General features: G+C 35.7%; 2 protein-coding genes across 5 annotated transcripts in view; both read right to left on the minus strand.

Moving 5' to 3' along the window:
- Positions 1 to 1,323: 1,323 nt before the first annotated feature.
- LOC107718486 (vascular endothelial growth factor A-A-like) lies at positions 1,324 to 18,022 on the minus strand. Of its 3 annotated transcripts, XM_016525576.1 has the most exons (9): positions 17,939 to 17,985; positions 17,116 to 17,822; positions 14,816 to 14,858; positions 13,227 to 13,423; positions 12,116 to 12,189; positions 8,281 to 8,313; positions 6,447 to 6,527; positions 4,409 to 4,612; positions 1,324 to 3,342 (listed from the first exon to the last, which is right to left on the minus strand). In XM_016525576.1, the coding sequence occupies exons 2-9, from the start codon at positions 17,197 to 17,199 to the stop codon at positions 3,321 to 3,323; spliced, it is 738 nt and encodes a 245-aa protein (XP_016381062.1). In that variant the 5' UTR covers positions 17,200 to 17,822; positions 17,939 to 17,985; the 3' UTR covers positions 1,324 to 3,320. The 3 variants fall into 3 exon arrangements, with proteins under 3 accessions (XP_016381062.1, XP_016381061.1, XP_016381063.1); XM_016525575.1 differs by having other exon boundaries at positions 17,116 to 18,022; XM_016525577.1 differs by lacking the exon at positions 6,447 to 6,527 and having other exon boundaries at positions 17,116 to 18,022.
- Positions 18,023 to 20,272: 2,250 nt separating this feature from the next.
- Positions 20,273 to 22,935, minus strand: part of LOC107718503 (dnaJ homolog subfamily C member 4-like) — a 13,273-nt gene continuing 10,610 nt past the window's right edge. For both annotated transcript variants that reach the window (XM_016525603.1, XM_016525602.1), the window contains exon 8: positions 20,273 to 21,329. In XM_016525603.1, the coding sequence (XP_016381089.1) occupies positions 21,233 to 21,329 (97 nt within the window). In that variant the 3' untranslated portion in view covers positions 20,273 to 21,232. The remainder of the gene's footprint in view (positions 21,330 to 22,935) is intronic.

Raw genomic sequence — 22,935 nt, forward strand, 5'->3', positions numbered from 1 at the left:
TGAATTTATACACTTACACACATTGTAGACAGAGCAGAGCAGAGCAGAGCAGGTTATGTCTCTCTGTAACAAATATTACACACACGTTCACACACAGGAGAATCGGGCACAGATGGTATAGCAGCAATAACCATTATAATTTCGTTCAAACAAACACTCAAAGCTTATATCGTGTATAGACTGTGGTACAGACTGGGTTCTGTTGGGTCTTGATCTACCTGGATACATACGGACAGATGCGGTTCTATGCACAAATTCTCGGAACAAAGATAGCTACGTTAACTTTACAGACACAGAGGTAGTTGATGCATGTTACTGATGAGAGAGAAAATGCTACGTTTATAGCACAGGATATTTCACACAGAACATTTCACAGCAGCAATAGATTTGAAGGAAAGCCAGTTATCATAGACGAGGAAACAGGACAACATATTGACCGGTTCACACAGAAAAGAAAAGTCAACATGAACTCAAAATCAACCCTATTTGCTTGCGTTTGCACATTCCTGGTCTTACTGTACATGCATGTCATTCTAAAGAAAATTATATTTGCATTCGTATCTTACATCAAAATTAAATAACTTTGCCTCTTAAACAACTTTCCTTTCCCGCTGATGTAACTTAGGCCACGTGGGCTATTGGATAATGCTAACCACTAGTCAAACAGCTATTTAGGCAAACTAATATTCAGGTTTGGCTCCATTATGTTTTGGTACACCCACTTTTCACACTGTAAAAGATTTTTTTTTCCAAGTAGTAACTAAAACAGATTATTGGCGTATGTTTCACAAGAAAATACTATTTCAGTCTTTCTACTTCAAAATTTCACATTAAATTCATTTTGTTACTTGACATTTCTTTGCAATTATTTTGAAATTTACTAGGAATTTCTGAGTGAAAATTGTTTCAAAGTAAATCCTGCAACAATTTTTTTCCAGTTCACCATTCAATCAACTGCCAATAGATAAAATTAAGCGCCGCCCTACATATTTGTGACCCTGGACCACAAAACCAGTCATAAGTGTCAATTTTTTGAAATTGAAATTTATACATCATCTGAAAGCTGAATAAATAAGCTTTCCATTGATGTATGGTTTGGACAATATTTGGCCAAGATACAACTATTTGAATCGCCTTTAAAGTTGTCCAAATGAAGTTCTTAGCAATGCATATTACTAATCAAAAATTAAGTTTTGATATATTTACGGTAGGAAATTTACAAAATATCTTCATGGAACATGATCTTTACTTAATATCCTAATGATTTTTGGCATAAAAGTAAAATTTATTATTTGGACCCATACAATGTATTTTTGGTTATTGCTACAAATATACCCGTGCAACTTAAGACTGTTTTTGTGGTCCAGGGTCACATTTTTCTCACTGAAGACTAGTTTCACTAAAAATACATCATATACAGAGGTAAAATGGGTTGCAAAAGACATTTCATGTTGACTTTAACAAAGATCAGTAGCTCGGGAATGCTGATAACACATGGATATCTTATATCTGGGTAGTCTGGAGAGTGAAAGGGTGCTGAGGGATCCTAATAATTTACATTATTGCAGATAATGACTAAACAAATAATCTGAGAAATCACTTAAAGTGAGGTCAGCCTTGCTCTTGAAAATCCTATTTCATTCAATAATGCTACATATATGGTGGAAAGAAGTGTTTCGTTAAATGACCACCATTAAAAAAAATAAGTGATTCTTTCACGTTCGCAGCCTCTGACATCGATGGAAACTAACAATCCTCAACATTGACTGACAGCTACATTATCTGAGCTGTATGAATCCGAAGAAATCAGCCAAAAATACTGAATATTCTCGAATCATCAGTTGCAGCAGATTAAATGTCCCAAAAGAAACATTATGCAAAGCATAATACAAAATGCATCTCAATATAAAAAATAAATACATCATAGTCCCAACCCTGTGAGATGATTAAGACTGACTTAACACACACAGAACGGGCATTTCCCTTTTCCTGAAGACTTTCTCCGAGCTTCTTTAGTCAAATTCACACCCAGCCCGACTCTGAAGGTTGGATTAACAGAGATACACAAAAGAAACATTCTTTAAAACAAAATAGACTACAATAACATTAGTATTCTTTACAAAATGAATAAGATAGATAAAATCAACTCTTCTTTCAGTATCAACACAGAAAAGCTTATATTTACCTGCCTGCATTTGTATGTGTACGCATGACTGTGTGTGTGTGTGTGTGAGGGAGAAAGAATTAAAAAAAAGAGGCAGACGAAAAAGTGAAAAGGGATAAAGAAAGAGACGAAATATGAGTGTGATCGGGGGTGTGGGAGAGAGAAGACGTGTGTTTGGTGAGCACCAATGGAATATAGCCAGGTTTCTATACGATTGGCATTCCTCTCACTGGCTAGCCAGTGGGAAAAGCTTACAATTCCCTAAGGAAGGAACCGAACAAAAAGCAAATCAAACAAACACAAAAAGACTCATTGATACAGTCTGTGAAGCCACATTATGGACTTATAGAGGCCAGGAATAAACTAGGATAGACGCACAGATCCTTATTATGCACAATTCAGACCACACAGACACCCGTCGATCCGTCTAATTGACCCATCCATCCATTTAGCACATGCGGAGGGTCAGAGGAGACGTCGTGGATGTTCTCAGGATGATATATTCTGCTTGTGTAGTCAAACACTTGAGCTCTCTCAACATTGAAGGTCTGTCAACATCCATCCCATCAAGAACTCTCCACTTTAAGTAGTTTGGTAGAAAAAAGACTCCTTCCTTATTCAGTTTTCCCTTTGAAAGTTCTCAGCGCACACTCGTCATCCTTAGCGTCACACTAGCTGAGTGTCCGTGCCTATATGAGGATCCATTGAAGCTGAACAAAATCCCAAAATTAGTTTTGGATAAAGCTCAGTGAGAACTCTATGGTTTACTTTTAAAGCATTGCATATTCCAGCGATACGCTTGACCCACTGAATGTCCATAATACAGTGTCAAATGGTTAAAGGTGGTCTGAAGTTTGGATCATAATGGCAAAAAGCTTCAACAATAGGATCTGATGATATTCCGAATCCGTACACACTGCACAGACATGGATAAACAGTGCAGAAGGAATGTATATGGATCTAATACTGCCATAATGGTGTGGGGGACATAGCCAGATGGGCCAGGGGGTGGGTTTGTGGTTTGTTCCCGAACGCAAACCCTCTTTCTGGGTGAGACCCAAACTTCAGAGTCCATGACAAAAGAATAAGCAAACCTTTGACCTCCTCAAAGCTGTGCAAAGTTTGATCGGTGGATTATACGGGTGGTTTGATTTCACTATTCGCTTTGGGTTTCACATCTGAAAGAGAATGAGAAGAGGAAAGAGATTACTCATGTTAAAAATACTGAGCAACACTTTACTTGAAGCCTTTCATAAACAATTGTAACCACAATGATAATGCATTAAAATACTTAAACTACCTTTCAAAAGTTTAGGACTGGTAACATTTTAAAATGTTTTTGAATGAAGTCTATGTTCACCAAGGTTGCATTTATTTGATAAAAAAATACAGTAAAAACAGTGATATTATTTCAATTTAATATTATTTCAATTTAAAATAACTGTTTTCTATTGTATTATATTAAAATGTAATTTATTCCTGTGATGGTAAAGCTGAATTTTCAGCAGCCATTACTCCAGTCCTTCAGAAATCATTCTAATATGCTGATTTGCTGCTCAAAAAAACATTTCTTATTATTATCAATGTTAAAAACAGTTGTGCTGCTTAATATGTTTTGTGGAAACTGGTAAATTTGTTATAATTTAAAGTCCCTAAGGCTTGACATTCTCATTCTAAACAGAATTTGATTGTATAAAAAAATCATAGAGATATAAAGCATAGAGATAACCTTAAACCTAACAAACACTTTTGATCAATTTAATGCATTCTTGCTGAATAAAATTATTAATTTATAATAATTCATTATATAATTTAAAGTCCCAAAGAAATGACTTGGCATTCTCATTTTAAACAGAATTTGACTGTATAAAAAATTTAGATATAAGTGCAGAAAAAGTCAATCAATATTTTTAATTAATTTTCCTAGGGAAAAAAAAAAAATTATATATATATACAGTGGGTACGGAAAGTATTCAGACCCCCTTAAATTTAATGTAAATTTTGATAACTTGGATTGCGCTAGCAGAGATAACCTTAAACCTAACAAACACAGGCTAAAAATGATATCAAATTATTTTTCTTTTCTGCTTTTTCTTTTCTTTTCGGGTCACTGATGAAGAAACACTTTCTTGTGCAATAAACTCCCAAATGGAGGGCATGCCATTGTGTGTAAGAGTCTATTTTTAGTACAATGAGCTACATTTGAATAAGTTGTATACTGTATGTGTGTGTGTGTGTGTTTACCGGCAGCTGTGCTGGTTAAGTGTCTTCCCTCTCTTTGTACAGCTCATCTCCCTCAAACTGCACCTGCATTCACAAGAAGGGGGCTGTGATGTCATCCTGCGGGTGGGGCACGGCGGACACGCCTCTCTGACAGGTGGTGGAGGGGCGGAGCTAGGTGGTAGAGTGGGAGGGGGAGGAGGAGGAGGTGTAGTTGGCACGAGAGTCCTGTTGGCACGAGAAGACAGAAAATCAGCTGTTGGTGTGAAATAAAGAGTGCATGACCTTCACATGCCTTAAAGGAACATTTGGACCAAATATAAACATTTTGTTATTATTTATTTTGTGTTAAACTTAGAAAAGGTACAATAGCTTTCAAAAGGCATGAATATGTACTATTTAGGTACTATGTACCTTTAAGGTACTAATGTGCACCTTTAAGGGTAAATACTGTACAAAGGTGAACATTTTGAAAAGGTACCACCCCAGACGGCTTTTGTACCTTTTTTCTGAGCATGCAGTAAACATAAAATAAATTCTTAAAGGCTGAAAATAAGTAAATTATGACAAAATGTAATTTTGTTGGTAAACTATTCTTTGAGTTCAGTTTAAAGTTGTGAAAACTGTGAAGAGGTCCTAAAGTTACGAGGAATTTTAAAATAGCAAGAAGTAAGAATAGTAAGAAAATAAGAATAGTAAGAAAAGCCTCCAAGTAATTGAGTAACACAATTCTAATTATAATACTGATTCTGACAAATCCAGCTCCAAGAGAATTATGTAAAACTGCTACAATGGACAAAGAGCACGTCAGTCCTTGCAATCATTAACTTTGCAAAACCAGACCCAAGCCTGCATCTCCACATTAGACTTGAAATTAAATTCAGTAGCAAGCACTAAAAGACCCATAATGCATTCTGATCATGCACCAGCCCTGATCTTCTTTTTGGACGGCACCACAGATATACTCTGGATAGTGTCTGTGGCCGCCAGTTCTTTGATGACTCATTTGTGATATCTCTGATGGGATGGTGGGCTGATGGGGCTGTTTTTTCCCTCTCCCCTTTATTTTAACCAAACCAAAACTGGAGAGAAGTGTACGGCTGAGAGTTAATTAAGGAATAAAATCAATCTTTGTGTGGAAGTGGATTGAGAGGCTGATAGAGCCAGTGGAGGGGAGGCAGAGGAAAAGGGAGGGACGTTCTGGCTGCCAAATTATCCTGATTTCACACTTGCCACTTACTCTATCCATGGAGGAGTAGATGATGGATAGCAGGGAGGAAAAGACGGTTCAAAAGAAGCGGCCTCCACTTGCCTGAGGAACTGTTGAATTCTTTCCCTGACCAGAATTAATTAATTGTTGTCTGAGTAGAAGTCAATGTTGCATGCATAAACATGCAATATGGCACGTATGAAAAAAGAGGGATCTCGAAGAAAATATTCAGCTCTTGTTGACCAGAAACTCATCCATGGGATTCATGTACACTGTTGCTTCAAAATAGGTTTTAATCTTTAATAATATTGATGGTACTAAATAAATGAAGGCAACGCAAAGTTGAATTATTAAGCATCTTGCTAAACTGCTTCTATTAAATGTCCATCAACAGTAATTTCTACAATGGCAAAAAGGTACCAAAATGTACCAATGTGGTAAATGAATATGGCAATCATTCCATACTGAAGTAGATCTTAATATATATATATATATATATATATATTAATCTGTATTTTTTCATTTTTTCCAGTAAAAATATGCAAACAGCCTTAAAATAAGATTCATTTGAGCAAAATTGAGTACAACATCAATTTCATTTTTTCTCCTTGTTTTAAGCATAAACCTAATGACCAATTGCATTTTGTCACTGAGGTTAATGAACTTAATTTAGGATATATATTTTCTGAAGACGTCCTAATATTTTACACAATTTAGCTTCTCAAGTACATTTATCTAGTTTTAAGAACATTCAGATCTTTTTACTGGAAATCAAGAAGAAAATTCTGATTGAGAAAATAATTTTTGTGTAACATCACAGTATTTTTTTCTAATAAGAAATTATGAACTTACGGCTTTTTTCCTATGTGTTTCTTTCGTTTTGGTTTCCCCCTTTGTCGCTTTCTGCCTTTTCTTGTTGTCTCTGGGCCTTGCCTAAAAAAAATTACAAAATGTAATAAATATAAACCAATAAAAATAGATAAATAAAGTACACCATCATGACTCTAAAATGTGTTTCCACAAATATTGTATGTCAACATAAAAAGTATTAAACTGCATTTTACATATTTAATTCAGAAATTTAATTCGGAGAGTCTTGAGATGACTTTATCAAGTCTTAATTCTCGTGATCCTTTAGCCCTGGTCTCTCTGAGGCTCCTCAGGGGCCAGTGGCCTAATTAAGCAATAAAATGAATGTTCTGTTCCGTTTCCCAACAAAGGAGGGTTCTAGGTTCTGACTCCCTTCCAACAGTGCAAGACGCACGCCAGCTGGACACAAGCACACACACACTCACACACATACACCAAAGCAACTGATTGAGTCTTTTAGAAGTCAGAGACACCTTTTTTGCAAATTAAAAATGTTTTATGCCCTCTACAGACTGTGCGACTTCAGCAGTCTTATTAGATTATTACAAACCACACTGTGCGACATAGGTCTATTATACTTGGGTACAATATGTATATAGACTGTGCGATGATGACACATATCGAATCGTAAGCTATGATGCAAGTTAGTATAAAAGAATAAAATGTAATCAGCATGCACTAGTAGTAAATAAATAGAGCAAGATAAATAACGCTTTGGCAATTGTGGTTTTTATGTGTACTGAAAAAAAGAAGAGGAGGTGGCAGGGGAGGACAATAAATTCCTTTTGAAATCCCACATACTGGTATTCCTTTTAGCTCTTTTCGCCTCCATAGCATGTCGCGTTAATCAGTATGTCCTTTCATGTTGCATTTTTATTGGCTAGTCAGTAGATGTAGGTCGTAGCAGCAAGCATACTTTGATAGACGGTCATCCTAAATTTCTGATTGTCTAATGTACACCAGGCATTACTATAGGTATCTTTGTCTACATAAACATATTCCACTGGGATGAACTCACAGGGAATTTTAACAACTTTATTTTGCCCCATGCCAATCCTTTTTTTTTATTTTTTACTTTTATTCTTTTTTAAATTATATTTTTCCAGAAAAATGCACTTTAAATGAACAGATTGGCTGTCCATTGGCAATAAGGGGGAGAACTACTTGTAAAATCAGGACCAAGTTCATACATTACATCCCACTTAAACACATTTATAATTAATTATCGCCTGCTTTCATCACAGTTCTAATAGTTCTATTGGTTTTAATTAGCAAATATTGATGTTAGGATACACACTTGAATGTGGCTCAATCTTGAAATGAAACTGCCAAAAATAGTGGTAGTGGTAATAATTATAGTTGTTTGATACTAAATATGAAACTTCATCCCACACAGTTTGTGCAAGAGACATAAATGATGCCTCAAATTGTGTGACTCACAGGAGAAGTGTGCAATTACTTTTCTAAGCAATCAGATTTGTGTTTTTCGTCTAGAGGATCTTGAACAGGACTATGAAAGAGACATTTGGAAAAAGCAGTAGCTGTTCTCTTTAACATTAACGTATCATAGCAGAACAGAATGAATCACTTCTGCCTTTCACACACAATTAACTCAGCATGCAACCATCTCCATGGAGTTAATGTGTGTGTGTGTGTGTGTGTGTGTGTGTGTGTGCAGTGGGGCAAAGGGAAGCGCGGGCAAATGCTGTTCACACTGCTGGTGAACCTTCACACATCTCTCTCTCTCTCTCTCTCTCTCTCTCTCTCTCTCCCACACACACACACACACACACACACACACAAATAAACAATTTACCTGGTTGGCTCTGCATAAAGATTTGCTTTTAGCCTGTAGGGAAAAGACCGTAAAAACAAAACAATTAAAAGAAAGATCAAACATTATCATAGCATACACACAGGGATATTCAAGTATTGTTATTTTTGCTCATATTTCATCATTTTAAATAAACCCCTAACAATAAGTATTCAACTTTAGGACTTAACTTGTTTTGCGATGCTGAATTTAAAAAAAAGGGAGCATCAATTATTTCCACCCTGAGTGCAAGTGGTGCAACGCAAAGCAACAAAACTAGATACATACATTAATCAATTTATTTTAAGCTCTTACAATGAGAACAATATCTAGTTACAGAACACTAGAACAATATCTGCCACTGCGGTGCAAGTGAGTCATAAAATAACATTGAAGGTTTTGCAATTTATTAAGTCATATTATTAGTTAATTATTATGAAGCAAAACATCTGGATATGTTCATGCAGTCACTATTGATTAGTGCACAGTGACCAGCTGCTTGATACATATTTAAATTAGTGCCTTCTATTAGCCATAACAACACAAATATGTAATAACACCCAAAACTTGACAGTGCAAGTTTTGTTCTTGGCTTTAGTGATTTTATCAATTTTTCAAGAGAAGTTAAATGAATAGTTCACCCATAAATGAAAATTTGCTGAAATTTTTCTCACCCTCAGGCCATCCAAGATGAAGATGAGTTTGTTTCTTCATTGGAACAGATTTGGTGGGTGTTTGTAAGAAACAACTCCATCATTAATATGTTTTTAACTTCAAACTGTTGCTTCCAACTAAAATACAAGTCCTTTATTCATAATATCGTTTCTCCAGTGAAAAAGTCATCTTGTCTGAATCAAGAGATAAATATTCACACATCAAGCACCGTTTACAAGGGAAAACAGTCCAAAACTGTTCTAAACAAATATGTCAGTGGATTTTGATATGAAAGGACAACAGGGGATGGACGTTTTCACTAGAGGAAGTGTTATGGATTATGGACTGGTATTTTGGCCAGAAGCAACACTTTAAAGTTAAAAAGGATCTTTGATGGATCTGTTTCTTATAAACACAGCGTTTCACTTCACAAGACGTTAATTGATGGACTGGAGTTGTGTGGATTACTTGTGGATTATTGTGATTTTTTGAATCAGCTGTTTGGGTCCATGTAGTTGCATTCATTGTTTTTTTTTGTTTTGTTTTTTTTATATTGAAAACAGAAACATGAGAAAATGGGCCCCAGTTCTTTTTTTTTTTATTAATATTTGCCATAGAGAATCAATGTCTACACATAAGTAAGCCCTGTCTGCTCCAGTACATTTATCAAGCCATTTGTTAGTCTGTTTGTTTGATGAGAAAGAGATGAAATGTAGTCGGAATAAATGCTTTAACTATAGCAGCAGAGGACTATTATTTTGTTGCACAGAACTGAAGAAGTTGTGATGACAGCAGCATTTGGCCCACATGTAGAAATCAAATATGCAAACTGTTTATCCATTTTCTACACATGAACGTAAAAAAATCAAGGCGAATTCTTTTGTTATTTTTTGAAGAAAAAAAAATGAAAAAGGAGCCATTTTCTCATGTTTCTGTTTTCAATATTAAATCAAAAAACGAATGAACGCAATGTACATACACACGGACCTGTTTGGACTCTCATTCTGATGGCACTCACTCACTGCAGAGAATCCATTGGTGAGCAAGTGATGTAATGCTCAATTTCTCCAAATCTGTTGCGATGAAGAAACAAATTAATCTACATCTTGGTTGACCTGACGATAAGTACATTTTCAGCAAATGTTCATTTTCGGGTGAACTACTCCTTTAAGATATGACTTGGACCAGTAAGCAACCACCCAGAACATCCTGGTATCCATCCAAAATGCTTAGGCAACCACATAACAACCATCCACAACATCAACATTTGTATTTAATATTCTGCATACTTCCACATGAGATCATGTAGATCAGAATTGTGTAAATGCTAGTAGTATTTAATTGTGCATATATATGTTTCATAAGATAATGGTCCTAGCATGTGAGAGTGTAAACATTATGAGTAAGATAAATGTTTTATTGCATGATAACGTGAGCCTTAGTGGAACAACCAGACTGGACGCAGTTAATAATGTTGGCTGGTTGCCTGTGTGGTTAGCGTGGGTGTTTAAGTAACTCAGGGTTGGTCAACAGTGGTGAGTTTAGTTTGTACGGGGCAGATCAGTATTACAAAGAGAGGATAGAGAGGCGAGCACATGTAAATGCTCTTACCGAACGCTCTGCTCCACCCCTGGCCTTAATCCGAACCCCACAGCCTCTGAAAAGGCTTTTGAGGAGAACCTCACAATGACCCGTTAAAGAGCTGATGTTGACGGCTCGGCTACGCGCCAACAGAAAAGTGTTTCGGGGGTGACGACTTTCTGTGACTGGGTTCAGAAAGTAGTCCGTGGGGAGATGGGGTCATTCCCCATGTGACAAACAGGGTGGAAGTGCATTTGTGTGTGTGTGAGGGGTGATCTGAAAGTCAGATAGGTTTTGGATTGGTGTGTGTGTGTGTGTGTGTATGTGTGTGTGTGTGGGTTTACTTAGATATTCCTAGGGGACGAAAATTCCCCCCACAAGTTGGAAATATGTGACAAAACCTTCTTTCTGACTGTTTTTTAAGGGTAAAATGGTTCATAAATATAGTAAATATTCCTGACAATGAATAAGGTCATGTAAACTGTGCTCTTTTATCAAAGCTTTATCAGTATCGCTCCAGGTTTCACTACTGTTCAAAGCTTGGGGTCAGTAAGATTTTCTAAAATGTTTTTGAAAAAAGTATCTGCATTTATTTAATCAAAACAAATAATAATAATAATAATAATGATAATAATAATAATAATAATAATGATGATGATGATGTTATTACATTTTAAAACAATGGGTTTCTATGTGAATATATTTAAAAATGAGAATTTTCAGTATCTTTACTCCAGTCTTCAGTGTCACATGATCCTCCAGAAATCATTTAAATATGCTGATTTGCTGCTCAAGAAACATTTTTAATTGTTATCAATGTTGAAAACAGTTGTACTGCTTAATAATACTTAAAACATATATACTTAAAACATACTTAAAACAATTATTTTTTCAGTACATCAATTGTTTATAACAATAAAAAGTCTTTACTGTCTCTTCATTGAATCCTTAATGCATCAAGTTAATGCACCCTTGCTAAATAAAAGCATTAATTTATATATATAAAAAAAACAGTGTACTGATCCCAAACTGTTGAACAGTAGTGTATAAAAACCTTTGCTTACTCAGCATGCTTGTTTATGTTTTGATGTCAAAACCAGAGAAAACACTAACAATTTCAAAGTATTTTTTTCTGAAGTTTTCAGATTTTTATAATGATTTGTTTTTAGTAATTATTAGGATTTTGTTGTACATATAATTTATTTTATATTATTCTACAAATTCAAAATGATTTTGTTTAGTTAGGGTTTAGGTGCCGTTCACTCAGAACATGTTCTCATGTTCCTTGCAGTTTTAACATTTTTGCTCAGATGCATTGGTCTTCGATGTTGCATCAGAGTTTTTCAGTGTTTGATTTTAAGCGATTTTAAGATGGTGCATCAAATTAAAAGCAGTTCAACTTTTACCATTCCATTTCAATGTGCTACTTCTAGAATTTTTCAAGCATGAGAGCATGTCATGTGTACTCCCCCTTAGGGTTTGGGTTAGTCTGCAAGTCATAATGATTAGCTTTATATTAAAACAATATAAGTCTATGGTATGCTGACCTTACTGACATTGCTAGGTTTGTGTGTGTGTGTGTGTGTGAGAGCATGCATCTCACCTGCACTCACACTGGTTATGTTCGATAAAAGGCAGCTGCACAAGTTCATGCTTCATGTATGAGGTCCTCATGAGCTGTAGAGTTCAACAGAGCAGAGTTAAAATGCACACAGACACACACACACACACACACACACACACACACACACAGATGCACAGTCTGTTCTGCATAGTAATGACTCCATCTTTTATCCCTCAATCTCTCTATACAGTACGTGACCAGGATCCAACCTGATCCATTACACTAGAGACTCCATCTAGCCACACTGAATATGTATGACTAACTCATGCTGTGTGTCCTCTGTGTGTGTGTGTATTTCTGGATGTTTTATTCACCATTCTAAGCTGTGAGGTTTGAGATCTTGCATTATACAGGGTATGTTTGTGTGTGGAAGTACTTTGCCCCTAAAAATCTATCAAATGCATGTGAGTGTTGCATATCACCACATTAAGCATGTGAATGTAAAATAGTAAATGTATGTGTGAAAGGTTTCTGAGTGTTTCTGTGAGGGATGAAATGAAGAGCATTTTACTGTACATTAACCTTTCAAAAGTGTGGTGTCAGTAAGACAATACTTTTAAAATAATAAGCAGTACAACTGTTTTTAACATTGATATTAATAAGAAGTTTCTTATATTCATAGTTATTTTAAATTGTAATAATATTTCAGAATATTACTGTTTGCACTGTATTTTTGATCAAATAAATGCAGCCTTGGTGAACATAAGAGACTTCAAAAACATTACAAAAATCTCACCAACCACAAACCTTTGAACAATTGTGTATGCAATGATATACAGAGGTCCCTAAAATGTATTTGGACAATGCAGCCACAATTAAGAATCTATGAATGCCATTGCATTAGACAACAAAATATCAAAACAAATGGCATTTATTTTAAAGACATACTGTACACAGTAGCTCAAGCATGTTTTTTCAAGCAAAATATTTCACAAAAACAACTTTGTTGGGTTATAAATGTTAAAGTAAAAGATATACTGTTCAAAATGAAGATAAAAAGTCAAATGTTTGTGGAACATGTCCACAGTTAATGTGAAGAACTGCACCTGTGTGAACTCTGCATTAGGTGCATTGGTGTGTGTGTGTGTACCTCCATGACAAGTGTGTGTGTTTGAGACGGAACACACTCCTGCGCCTCATCAGAGCAGCAGCCTCCACAGCGGCGCAGCGTTACACATGACGGCAGGAAGAGATGATGTGTCTCCCACGGAAACTCCCGCCAAACTTCCACCAGCGTCTCTCTGGGATGACATCCGCTTCTTTGATACACATCTAACCACCTCACCACTGAGAGAGAGAATATATTAATAACACTGAACAAGAAAACTCTTCACTCTTTATGGAAAGTTCCAGGTTCGACACAGAATCTGTGACATGCTTTTGTAAAAACTCTGTTTACATTAACGCATTCTGGAAGGCTAATTAGACAACCTGCCTCATCATTAAATGAAAACAACATTATACATGCACATACATCACATATACACATAAATATTGATGCAAGGATCTAAATTATTGATGCAATATCCGTTTTGTGTAGATGTGTTATCAACAGAATTCCTGTTGCTTGATTTTTCTCAGTGTGAACAATCTGTTCCTATCATGACACACCAGTCTCATGTGAACATGTATAATGTTCAAGTCTTGTGGCTGTACTTTAAAAACAGTATGTATTTTAACATTTATCTTGGTGCAACACCATTAAATGTAAAGTGCGTGCACTGTAAATGAAGATTGCCTTGCTTTTACAAACTAAAGTGTTTCATTTATTTTTGTGGTAATTGACAGCATGTCACAGATGCTGTTTATAGCGTGTAATTTGTATTTAACCCAGAACATTCCTTTAAATATTAAGTACCAATGTTCTGGTACTTTAAAGAAACTAATGCACTGATCTCAAGCACCTTTAATGTAACATAAAAAACCCTTTATTTATTTACTCTCCAAAACATCGATTTATACAATATAACATATTGTAAAATAAAATTATATAAACAATTTTAATTAAAGTGTAACATTATTATGTAGATTCTTTCAGTGAGCTTCCAATAAAATAAATAGTCACTGAAATCAAGGTTCACACTCTACCATTCAAAAGTCGCTAAGATAACAACAGTAATATTGTGAAATATGATTCTAATTTAAAATAATTGTTTCTATATGAATATATTTTAAAATGTAATTTATAAGGTGATGCAAAGCTGAATTTTCTCCTGTCTTCAATGTCACATTTCCTTCAGAATTCATTCTAATATGCTGATTTGCTGCACAAGAAACATCTCTTATTATTATCAATGTTAAAAACAGCTGTGCTGTTTAATATTTTTGTGGAAACCATGATATTTTTTCAGTATTTTTCTTTCGATTTCTTTTATTTAATGCAGAAATCTTTTGTAAATATCTTTACTGTCACTTTTGATCAATTTAATGAATCCTTGCTGAATTAAAATATTAATTTCTTTAAAACAAAAGAAACTGTAGGTGTACTGTGCTGTACTGGTGGCCTTTATGGGTGCAATGCAATGACACAGTATCTGCCAAAAATGTGTTTTGCCATGAGCATTGAGGACCAGAATGATTCATTTTAGTATACTGTGTTATATTATATATTATATAACCTCACTAAATTAGTAGTACACCTATGAGAATAAGACAACAAAAGAAAGCAAGGCTCACTACCTTCTCCAGATTTGTGGCTCTCTGTTGGCATCCAATGGTCTGACTAGAGGAAAGGAAACAGACAAAGTGTCAGACGCAACATACAGCAGAGACAATAACAAAACGCACACTCTATATGGTGCCATGAAGAGCTGATTCCAGTCAACATAATGCTGAAAACTTTTACTTATAATGATTTTCTAGTGTTTATTTGTGCCAGAGCAGCATAAAGGTGGATGTTGGCACACATTCACACAAACACGCCCCTCATACGGCGAGATCCGCGCACTGGAACAAGGTCACCGCTGAGGGAGAAAGCAGACTTTGCACTGCAGCGCAAACAACAGACACATACACTGCTTCCTTGCACCATGTCTGGCTGCTTACTGTGTGGGTAGTTTTTCTAATGTGTGACAATTGCTTTATAGGTGATTTTAGGCCAGCACATTCAGTTTATATGGCACCGACAATTTCTTTATGAAGTAACTCTGACGTCATCAATATCATTTATTTTCTTAGCACCCCCACATATTGGTCTAGCCCCCCCTTAGCACCGGTCTGGCACCGTGCCTGCACCTCACAAAGTACAGATTACATAAGTTTCACCAACATCAGGAACTGGATTTTAAGGCAGGTTAACCGAGTTTGGCATTAATTGCACAATGATGCTTGTGTGAAGACAAAACAAGACTGACTGTGGAAAGAATAGCGATTCAAAAAGAAATTGTCCTAAGGTCGTAAAATATTCAGTTTATTGTGTGAAGATGTGTACAAACTACAATGTGTTAAAAGAACTGGGGAAGTACAACAATTTCTTTGTAGTAAATTGTGAAATTTACTAGCAATTTCCGAGTGAAGACTATTAAAGTAAATTTTTCCAGTGTAGTTTTCATTCCTTTTGGGTGAGTTTTGAGTCAGCTTTGGGCTGAAAATTTGTCTGGGACCTGGCAACCCTGATCACTGCCCACCTGGCAATAGCAACTTCAACATCACTGCACGTGACATAGAGAAACCTAAAGGTCACAGGGTTAGACTTTTGAAAACCATGCCATACCTCACCATGGATTTGAGGTGCACTTACAATGTAATGCACTGCAACATTCGGAAGGTTTACATTTCACAGCATCTTCAGCATCATCAAATTAAATATGCTAATGCCAAACTGCAGGCTAAAATAAATAAACAAAGTTTCAGCTAAACACAACAGGACAAACGATGAGTGGAGCTGCATCATTACGAAGACTGATGATATGTATCCATAAAGCAGAGCTCCGGTCACACGTACACGGACCACATAGCTCTGCGCTTACGAATAACGGAGATGCGCAAATTCAGTGCATTCTGCCATCCTGCCATCCTGCCTTCATATTCATCTCGCAACGCTATTGGTGCTAACAATAGGTGTCGTATACTGATGACTGTAATGCTGACAAAAGCTTGTATAAGTGAAGATAAAGATAAGAAAAGATGTGCGTCACTGTCTGTCCTTCTGAGACACAGCAAAAAAAAAAAAAAAAGACAGAAGACAAAATCATATTACAATACATAAATATTTATTAAAATATTATTAAAATACCATATTTAATAATCGCACAAAATATTATTTAACACCCATTCGTACTATACAAGATATAGCCTATTAGATATTATATGTAGGCTATTGAGGGGGGGAAATAAAAAATAAAATAAAAAAATATTTTAAGCACATTAAATTACATGTATTACATTATATAATATATACAATATATATTATGCTAATGTATATTTAAAAAAATATTCTAGCATGATATTATATTAAATTATTATAATACACCACATTATAATAGAGGCCACACCCCCATGATGTGCTTTTTAACACCCTCAGCTCGCTTTAACGTGTTCTCAGGCAACACTAAACACAAAACACGTGTCCACTGTTGTGATCACTAATTTGGTGGCTTTTATCACAGCACTACATCTTTAAAAGCAGCACCTTTTTCATGCTGCCAAACGTCAATGACCGTCAGGTTATTTCAACACACAAAATGCTCAGAAGAGGGTTGTGCATTAACTCAGCTCTATAAAATACATTTTACAAGCAATAGAGAGGAATCTGCCACGATAAAAGATACTTATCCAATCTGATGTTATAAAAGACAGCAAGACCAGAGTAGTTAAATTAATTAAATTTAAGCTTAAAGACTTAAAAGATTATAAAGAACACACACTTTAAAACAGCCAATTAAACAGTAAGTATTGTACCTGTACGAGCACTGTTATGCTACTGTCCAACATTTTAAATAATCACAAAAATATTATTATTATTAAAAACATGTTCTTACCGGTGTTTTGGCACATTGTGTTGGTATCCTGGTAAATGAGACGAACTGAAACATTCCCAGAATAACTCTCAGCTTGATCCCCATTGTTTGAGTTCACCAAAAAAGTCAGAAATAGTTGTGTAAATAATATAGGTATAGCAGGTCCAACGTCCAGTCCTTACAGTTGTTAATTCTCTATGAATGATTATTCCACTTTCACATCCGAATCCAACATCTTTAATCCAAACAATGACAATTTACTCAGTAGATTCTCAAAAAACAAGGCAACTGTCATCCCTTTCATGGTTTAACGAGAAAATAAAAAGACAAAAATGAAATATCTTAAGTTGTAAATCAGGTAAATGAAACAGACACAACATGGACTCCTTAAGTATAAAATCAGGATTTTGAGATGCTTATGGTCGCGGCGCGTATTTATTACAAATAACTAGCTACAATAAATCCCAATATATGTTATTTTACAGGAGAGTTTTCCATGCATTCCGTGCATTTCATTTATACCGGCTCCCTCGCAGCAAAATTCCCGGTGGGACTAGAGTGCGTCCTTATGGTCCAGAGAAATATATCCCGAAGAATCGATGTTATGAGCCTCCTGAAGGTCTCTGCATCTCCCATCCGGTATTTCAGACCCGCTTTGTGCGGCGCATCCCGTGCTACTGTAGGTCGCCAGAGAAATCATGCCCACCAAAACCCATGATGACGCTTTGCTTGTCAGACACAAGATCTTATAATTAAAATGTTCGACATATACATAACCTACATTGTCAACATGCGCATTGCAATGCACGTGCGCCTATATGAAATAAGAATGAGAGAAATGCACCTTGATATGTTTAAGGTCGTTTTCTCCAGTCTCTTATTTGCCCTTCAGGACTCACACGCTCCGCAACTCTCGGTGCGCGTCGCCGTCGCGCTCGTGGAACTTTTCTTTTTTTCCTCCTGACGCGCAGACTTTGCTCGCGCGCACACCGGCACAGGTGTAATGCTCGCGCATCGCGAGGGGGACAATTATTAACCGACTTCCCCTGTCTATTTTTGAGTGCTTTTCCCTGTCTGGGTGTTTTTTAAGGAGACGTGCATTTTTCAAAGAGTTTAGAGAGAATGATAATTATAAAACGACTAGTTTCGTTCCTGGATGTAGATTGATTGACATACAGCAGTGATAAACAGTTAAAAGCGAAACTGCGCGGCTCTCTCCTTAAGGAGCTAAAAACTCACCCGAGTAGATCTAACCTAATGTAGTCCGGTTGATATTCAATAATATTTTTGACTTGAATAAAACCAGTTACCACTTGAATCACATTTTAAGGTTAAGCTACCATACAAAACATTTTTACAGTGTTAAAACGGCTATGACGCGAAACACCTGTTCACCTGGCGGCACCCATAGAGACTACTGTCAACCGGGACTATATTTTCCTGCGGAAGAATGGAACTTAAAGGGACAGTTCACCCCACCCCCCAACTTTTACTTGCTAATTAAATAGAAACACTGTAAAGAAAACCTGTTTTAAAACCATTTTCTAAAGCAATTAACACTTTGCTGTGCATCATGCTTAACAACGGCCAACTATAGTCAGAGATTACAAACTTTCGCTTGCTAATGCAACAAAAAAATTTGTTTTAAATCCATTTTCTTAAGCAATTAAGTAAGACTTTTCTGTGCATCAACAGCTATGACTATATTATAAACAATACATCCTTAGAAGTCACTTTATCTTCAGGTGTAAAATAGGTTGAACAGCATCTGAACTGATTGATTTAACAAACTAACAAACCTGAACCCACTAGACTTTGCTTGCATGTGAAGACCCTCAACATCAGCCACAGGTATGTTTGGGTTATAAAGCAAAAAAACCCAAAAAAAATTCATGTGGGCTGCAGGAATGCAGGCTGTTCTATCTCTCCAGGACTGCTAACAGCATTAAAGCTGACAGCCGCAAAGAGCCCTTTCAGAGTATAACTCTCTAAAGGCCTTCTGGAAAACCCAGAGTGGTCAGGAGAGAAGGTCCAGTCATCACATATCCAAATAAACAAACTGGGCCAAGGTCACAAGATTTCACCATCAATACTGCTGAACTGTGGGCGATGTTGTTAGTACTTCTGTGAAGACTCTCCAGACGGTGCCCTTAGTGTTTTAAAACTTAAAGGGGTCATATGATGCGATTTCAAGTTTTCCTTTCTCTTTGGTCTTATAGAGACAGAAAAGCAGATTAAAAATCATCACCGAATCTGTCCCTGACTCATTCCTGAAAGCTGGTATCTCCAAGATCAGACCTGAGCATAGAGGAGCACCTGCATATGGGCCCATGCCGTATCAGTAAACCACATCAGACTGAGTCCCAGGACGTGGAGTCACAGAACAGCCCAGATCGTCAACATCTGCACAGGCTTTGGTAATGTGAAGCTTCTGTAACATTTGTCTACTGTAGTGGATTCTACAATGTCTGAAAAGAACATTGCAAATTGGGAATGACGTAGTAGAGGTTTTTGTTTGCTAAGAGGAGTTAAAAAGGGGGGCAATAAACAAGCAAAGCAAGTCTATGGGAAGTTTCTGTCTGTTTTATCATCCACAATGTGAAAAACAATATGAGCAATAGCAAAAGTGTTGCTTACCTTAGCAAACATCACTAATAATGCCTTCTGGAAGTATACGCTATTGTTCAAATTTTGGGGTCATTTAGTTTTTTTTTTTTTTTTTAAAGAAATGAATACTTACATTCAGCAAGGATGCAAAACTGATGTAAAAGTGACAGTAAAGACATTTATCGTGCTACAAAAGATTTGTATTTCCAATAAATGCTCTTCTTTTAAACTTTCTATTCATTAAAAAAATCCTGAAGAAAATGTATCATGGTTCACACACACACACACACACACACACGAATCAACATTGATAATAACCAATGTTTCTTAATCAAAAACACTGAAAACTGGAGTGATTCTGGAAATTCAGCTTTGACATCACAGAATAAATTACATTTTAAAATGCATTCAAATAGAAAACAGTTACTTTAAATTGTAATATAATTTCACAATATACATTTTTTTAAATTGTGTTTTTACTGTATTTTTGATTAAATAAATGCAGTCTTGGTAAGCATAAGACTTCTTTCAAAAAACATTAAAAATGGTTGTGTGTAAGAAAAGTGGAAAAGCAAAAATCTACAGAAACACACACGTTCGTGCAGATAAAAAACTTTACATAACTGAGATCCATATCATCTTTAATTATTAATCACTTCAAAACCCAGTGACATTAAGGCTTGCATTAGAGTGATTTCACACAAAATCAATATTTGATTTATAAAAAGATGAAGGCGCTCTGCTAATTTAAAGTGAATGTCTTTTGAAGAATTTACATTAAAGGTCAAACCCTAAAATACTTTTCCATTCTTCAAATAATGCAATGATTTGGATATCTAAAAATACTTCATTTTGGGATCTATGCCTTGTGACAGCAGTGGTCTGCAAAGAGTTTGGATTCAGGATAAGAGACTTGTTTAATCTTGCTGTAAAATAACTTGTAGGAAATGCATTTGTTATGCAGCCTAGATCTGTTACGTGGGTGAAAGAAACTCAAGATAAGATTATTTGATGTTGCATTCAATATAGTTGGAAAATAACCAGCACCTGAATTAAAACTCACACTGGACAGCACTGACCTGTCCATCTGTATAACATTCTTCCATGAGAAACTCTCTCCCACACAGACACTCTGAGCTTAACAAAGTGCACAATGTAGTGTTTTCAGTGTTTTGATGAACTACTTTATCAGGAATGCAATGTTTCCATAACACCCTTTCCAGGTGCAGTTACAATGTCGCCTGTAAATGCAGACAATACAGTAAGTGTACAGGTGTTTAAAACACCTCATGAGGAGTCATGTTGGCCTATAATCTGCCTTGCACCCTCTGTGACCTTAAACTGATGGAATTGGGTGAAAGAACAGAACTGGAAAAAAGGGCTGAAATATTGCTGCGTTCGTGTATTTGACACACAAAAAAATTCATAAAATCTATGAACAGAAAATACTATTCACTCTTCAACATTCATCCACAACTTGCACTCTCTCCATAACTGTGCGATGAGCTTTTAGATCTGTCTTTTCCTTGCTTTATTTATCTTCTCCATCACTGCGGATCTTGTATCTCTCCAGGAACTCAGCGTGCTTCTGTCTCAAGATCTCCTGCTGCTTCTTAAAGCCGTTCACTCTGAGAAAAATCAGACAGCAGCATGATCAAATACATTTTTTACAATTTCTGAAGAAAATATGAATGTGCTATCCCATGCAAAACTCACTGTCATTATGCAAGGGTATGGTTTACAAAACGAGGGGTTGCGAGGGAACTGCAGGGGGTTGATGAAAAGCTAATAATTATAACAAATGTAAAATTAAAATAAACAGGGCTGCACGATAATCCTGATCTAGTTTAGTGCAATTATCAAATCAAAGGCTGTGATTTCTTAACTATAGTCTGTGTGTGTGTTTCACAGTGAAGCGCAGCACTGTGTTTAGTGCATATGCAAGCAACTCATGATCCAGTGTTTTCAGTGTCTCAGAGTTCACGCCTTCTCTGCATGCTCTGAGAGTTTAACATTCATCTGGGAAGGCAACGTGCAATAGGTTTATTTAATTTACATATTTGCATATGTTGCATAATAGATATTTACATATCTAATGCACAGCTAGCCGTGGATTATCCCTTACATTGTGAATGTAATGTTGACTGAAACTATATCACAATTAAAAAGAGTTTTGAATCTATTTTAAAGTCCGGTAACACTTTATAAATAATTAACAAACATTATATAATGCTTAACAGATCATTAGTTAATATATATTCACATAGCTAGAAATATGAGATAATGTTCTTGTTAATGTTTACTAATGAACTTACTAAATATTACCTAATGATTAACATATGATTATTTAATGTAAATTAAAATGCTTACAAATGTCAGTAAACATTCAGTTCATATGATCTTCATTCATTGGTCTTTGTTGTGTAGACCTCTATTTACACATTTTAACAAATAATTTATTAAGTATTAGTTCATGTTTTTGCAGTACCCAATCTAAAGTGGAAACTATTCATCATTTGCAAATGTTTATAAATGTTTACTAATCATTAATACCTTTATGAGCAGTCATCTCAATGGTAGAAAGTGTCCCGAAAGACCTGAATTTACCCTGTTCACACATCTTTACTAATCAATTATTAATTATTTGTTCATGTTTTCGCAGTAGCCAATCTAAAGTTGAAACTATTCATCATTTGTAAATGTTTATAAACGATTACTACCGGTAATTATTTCGAATCTTTAAGGGCACTGGACTTTTAGCTAATATAACAAGGTTTGTGTAAAGGGTGGCTGGTTAAGTTTAGCTAAATGCTTGCTAAAAACATAACAGATTGTAATTTTGGTGCAAAAAAAACGTTTTTATTGCCTCAACGCTCACATTAGTATACTACTCTTCAGTATATCATTAAACAGGATATTCCTTGAATCATAAATAAACAGGGGAAAACAAATCATTTTTTTTAAAGAAAATACTTTTATCGTTTATTGTTCGTTTATCAAAACAATATGATATAAACAGATTGAACCGTGTTCCCTTATAATAATCAAATTGACCCCTGTACACTGTTGACCCTGTAACCGACTCTTAAACCCACCTAAACTACCAAACATGTCCCTAACCTTACCCGTATCACACCTCAATAGCAGCAAAAGTGTTGTGCATTAACACAAGCTTTTAATCATTTTATAACACCTGTTAAAATCATTTGTAGATTTTCAATAAGTGCTTGATCA

The sequence above is a fragment of the Sinocyclocheilus rhinocerous genome, unplaced genomic scaffold, assembly GCF_001515625.1.
Source record: "Sinocyclocheilus rhinocerous isolate Xijiao unplaced genomic scaffold, SAMN03320098_v1.1 scaffold2378, whole genome shotgun sequence".
In the NCBI taxonomy this organism is placed as follows: domain Eukaryota; kingdom Metazoa; phylum Chordata; class Actinopteri; order Cypriniformes; family Cyprinidae; genus Sinocyclocheilus; species Sinocyclocheilus rhinocerous.

Coding starts and splice junctions, on each gene's coding strand:
- LOC107718486 (XM_016525575.1), bottom strand. CDS start 17,199: ATGGGGATCAAGCTGAGAGTTATTCTGGGAATGTTTCAGTTCGTCTCA. Junction 8,314..12,115: donor CATAACCAGTGTGAGTGCAG/GTGAGATGCATG, acceptor TTTTCCCTACAG/GCTAAAAGCAAATCTTTATG. Junction 4,613..6,446: donor AAACACATAGGAAAAAAGCC/GTAAGTTCATAA, acceptor TCGTGCCAACAG/GACTCTCGTGCCAACTACAC.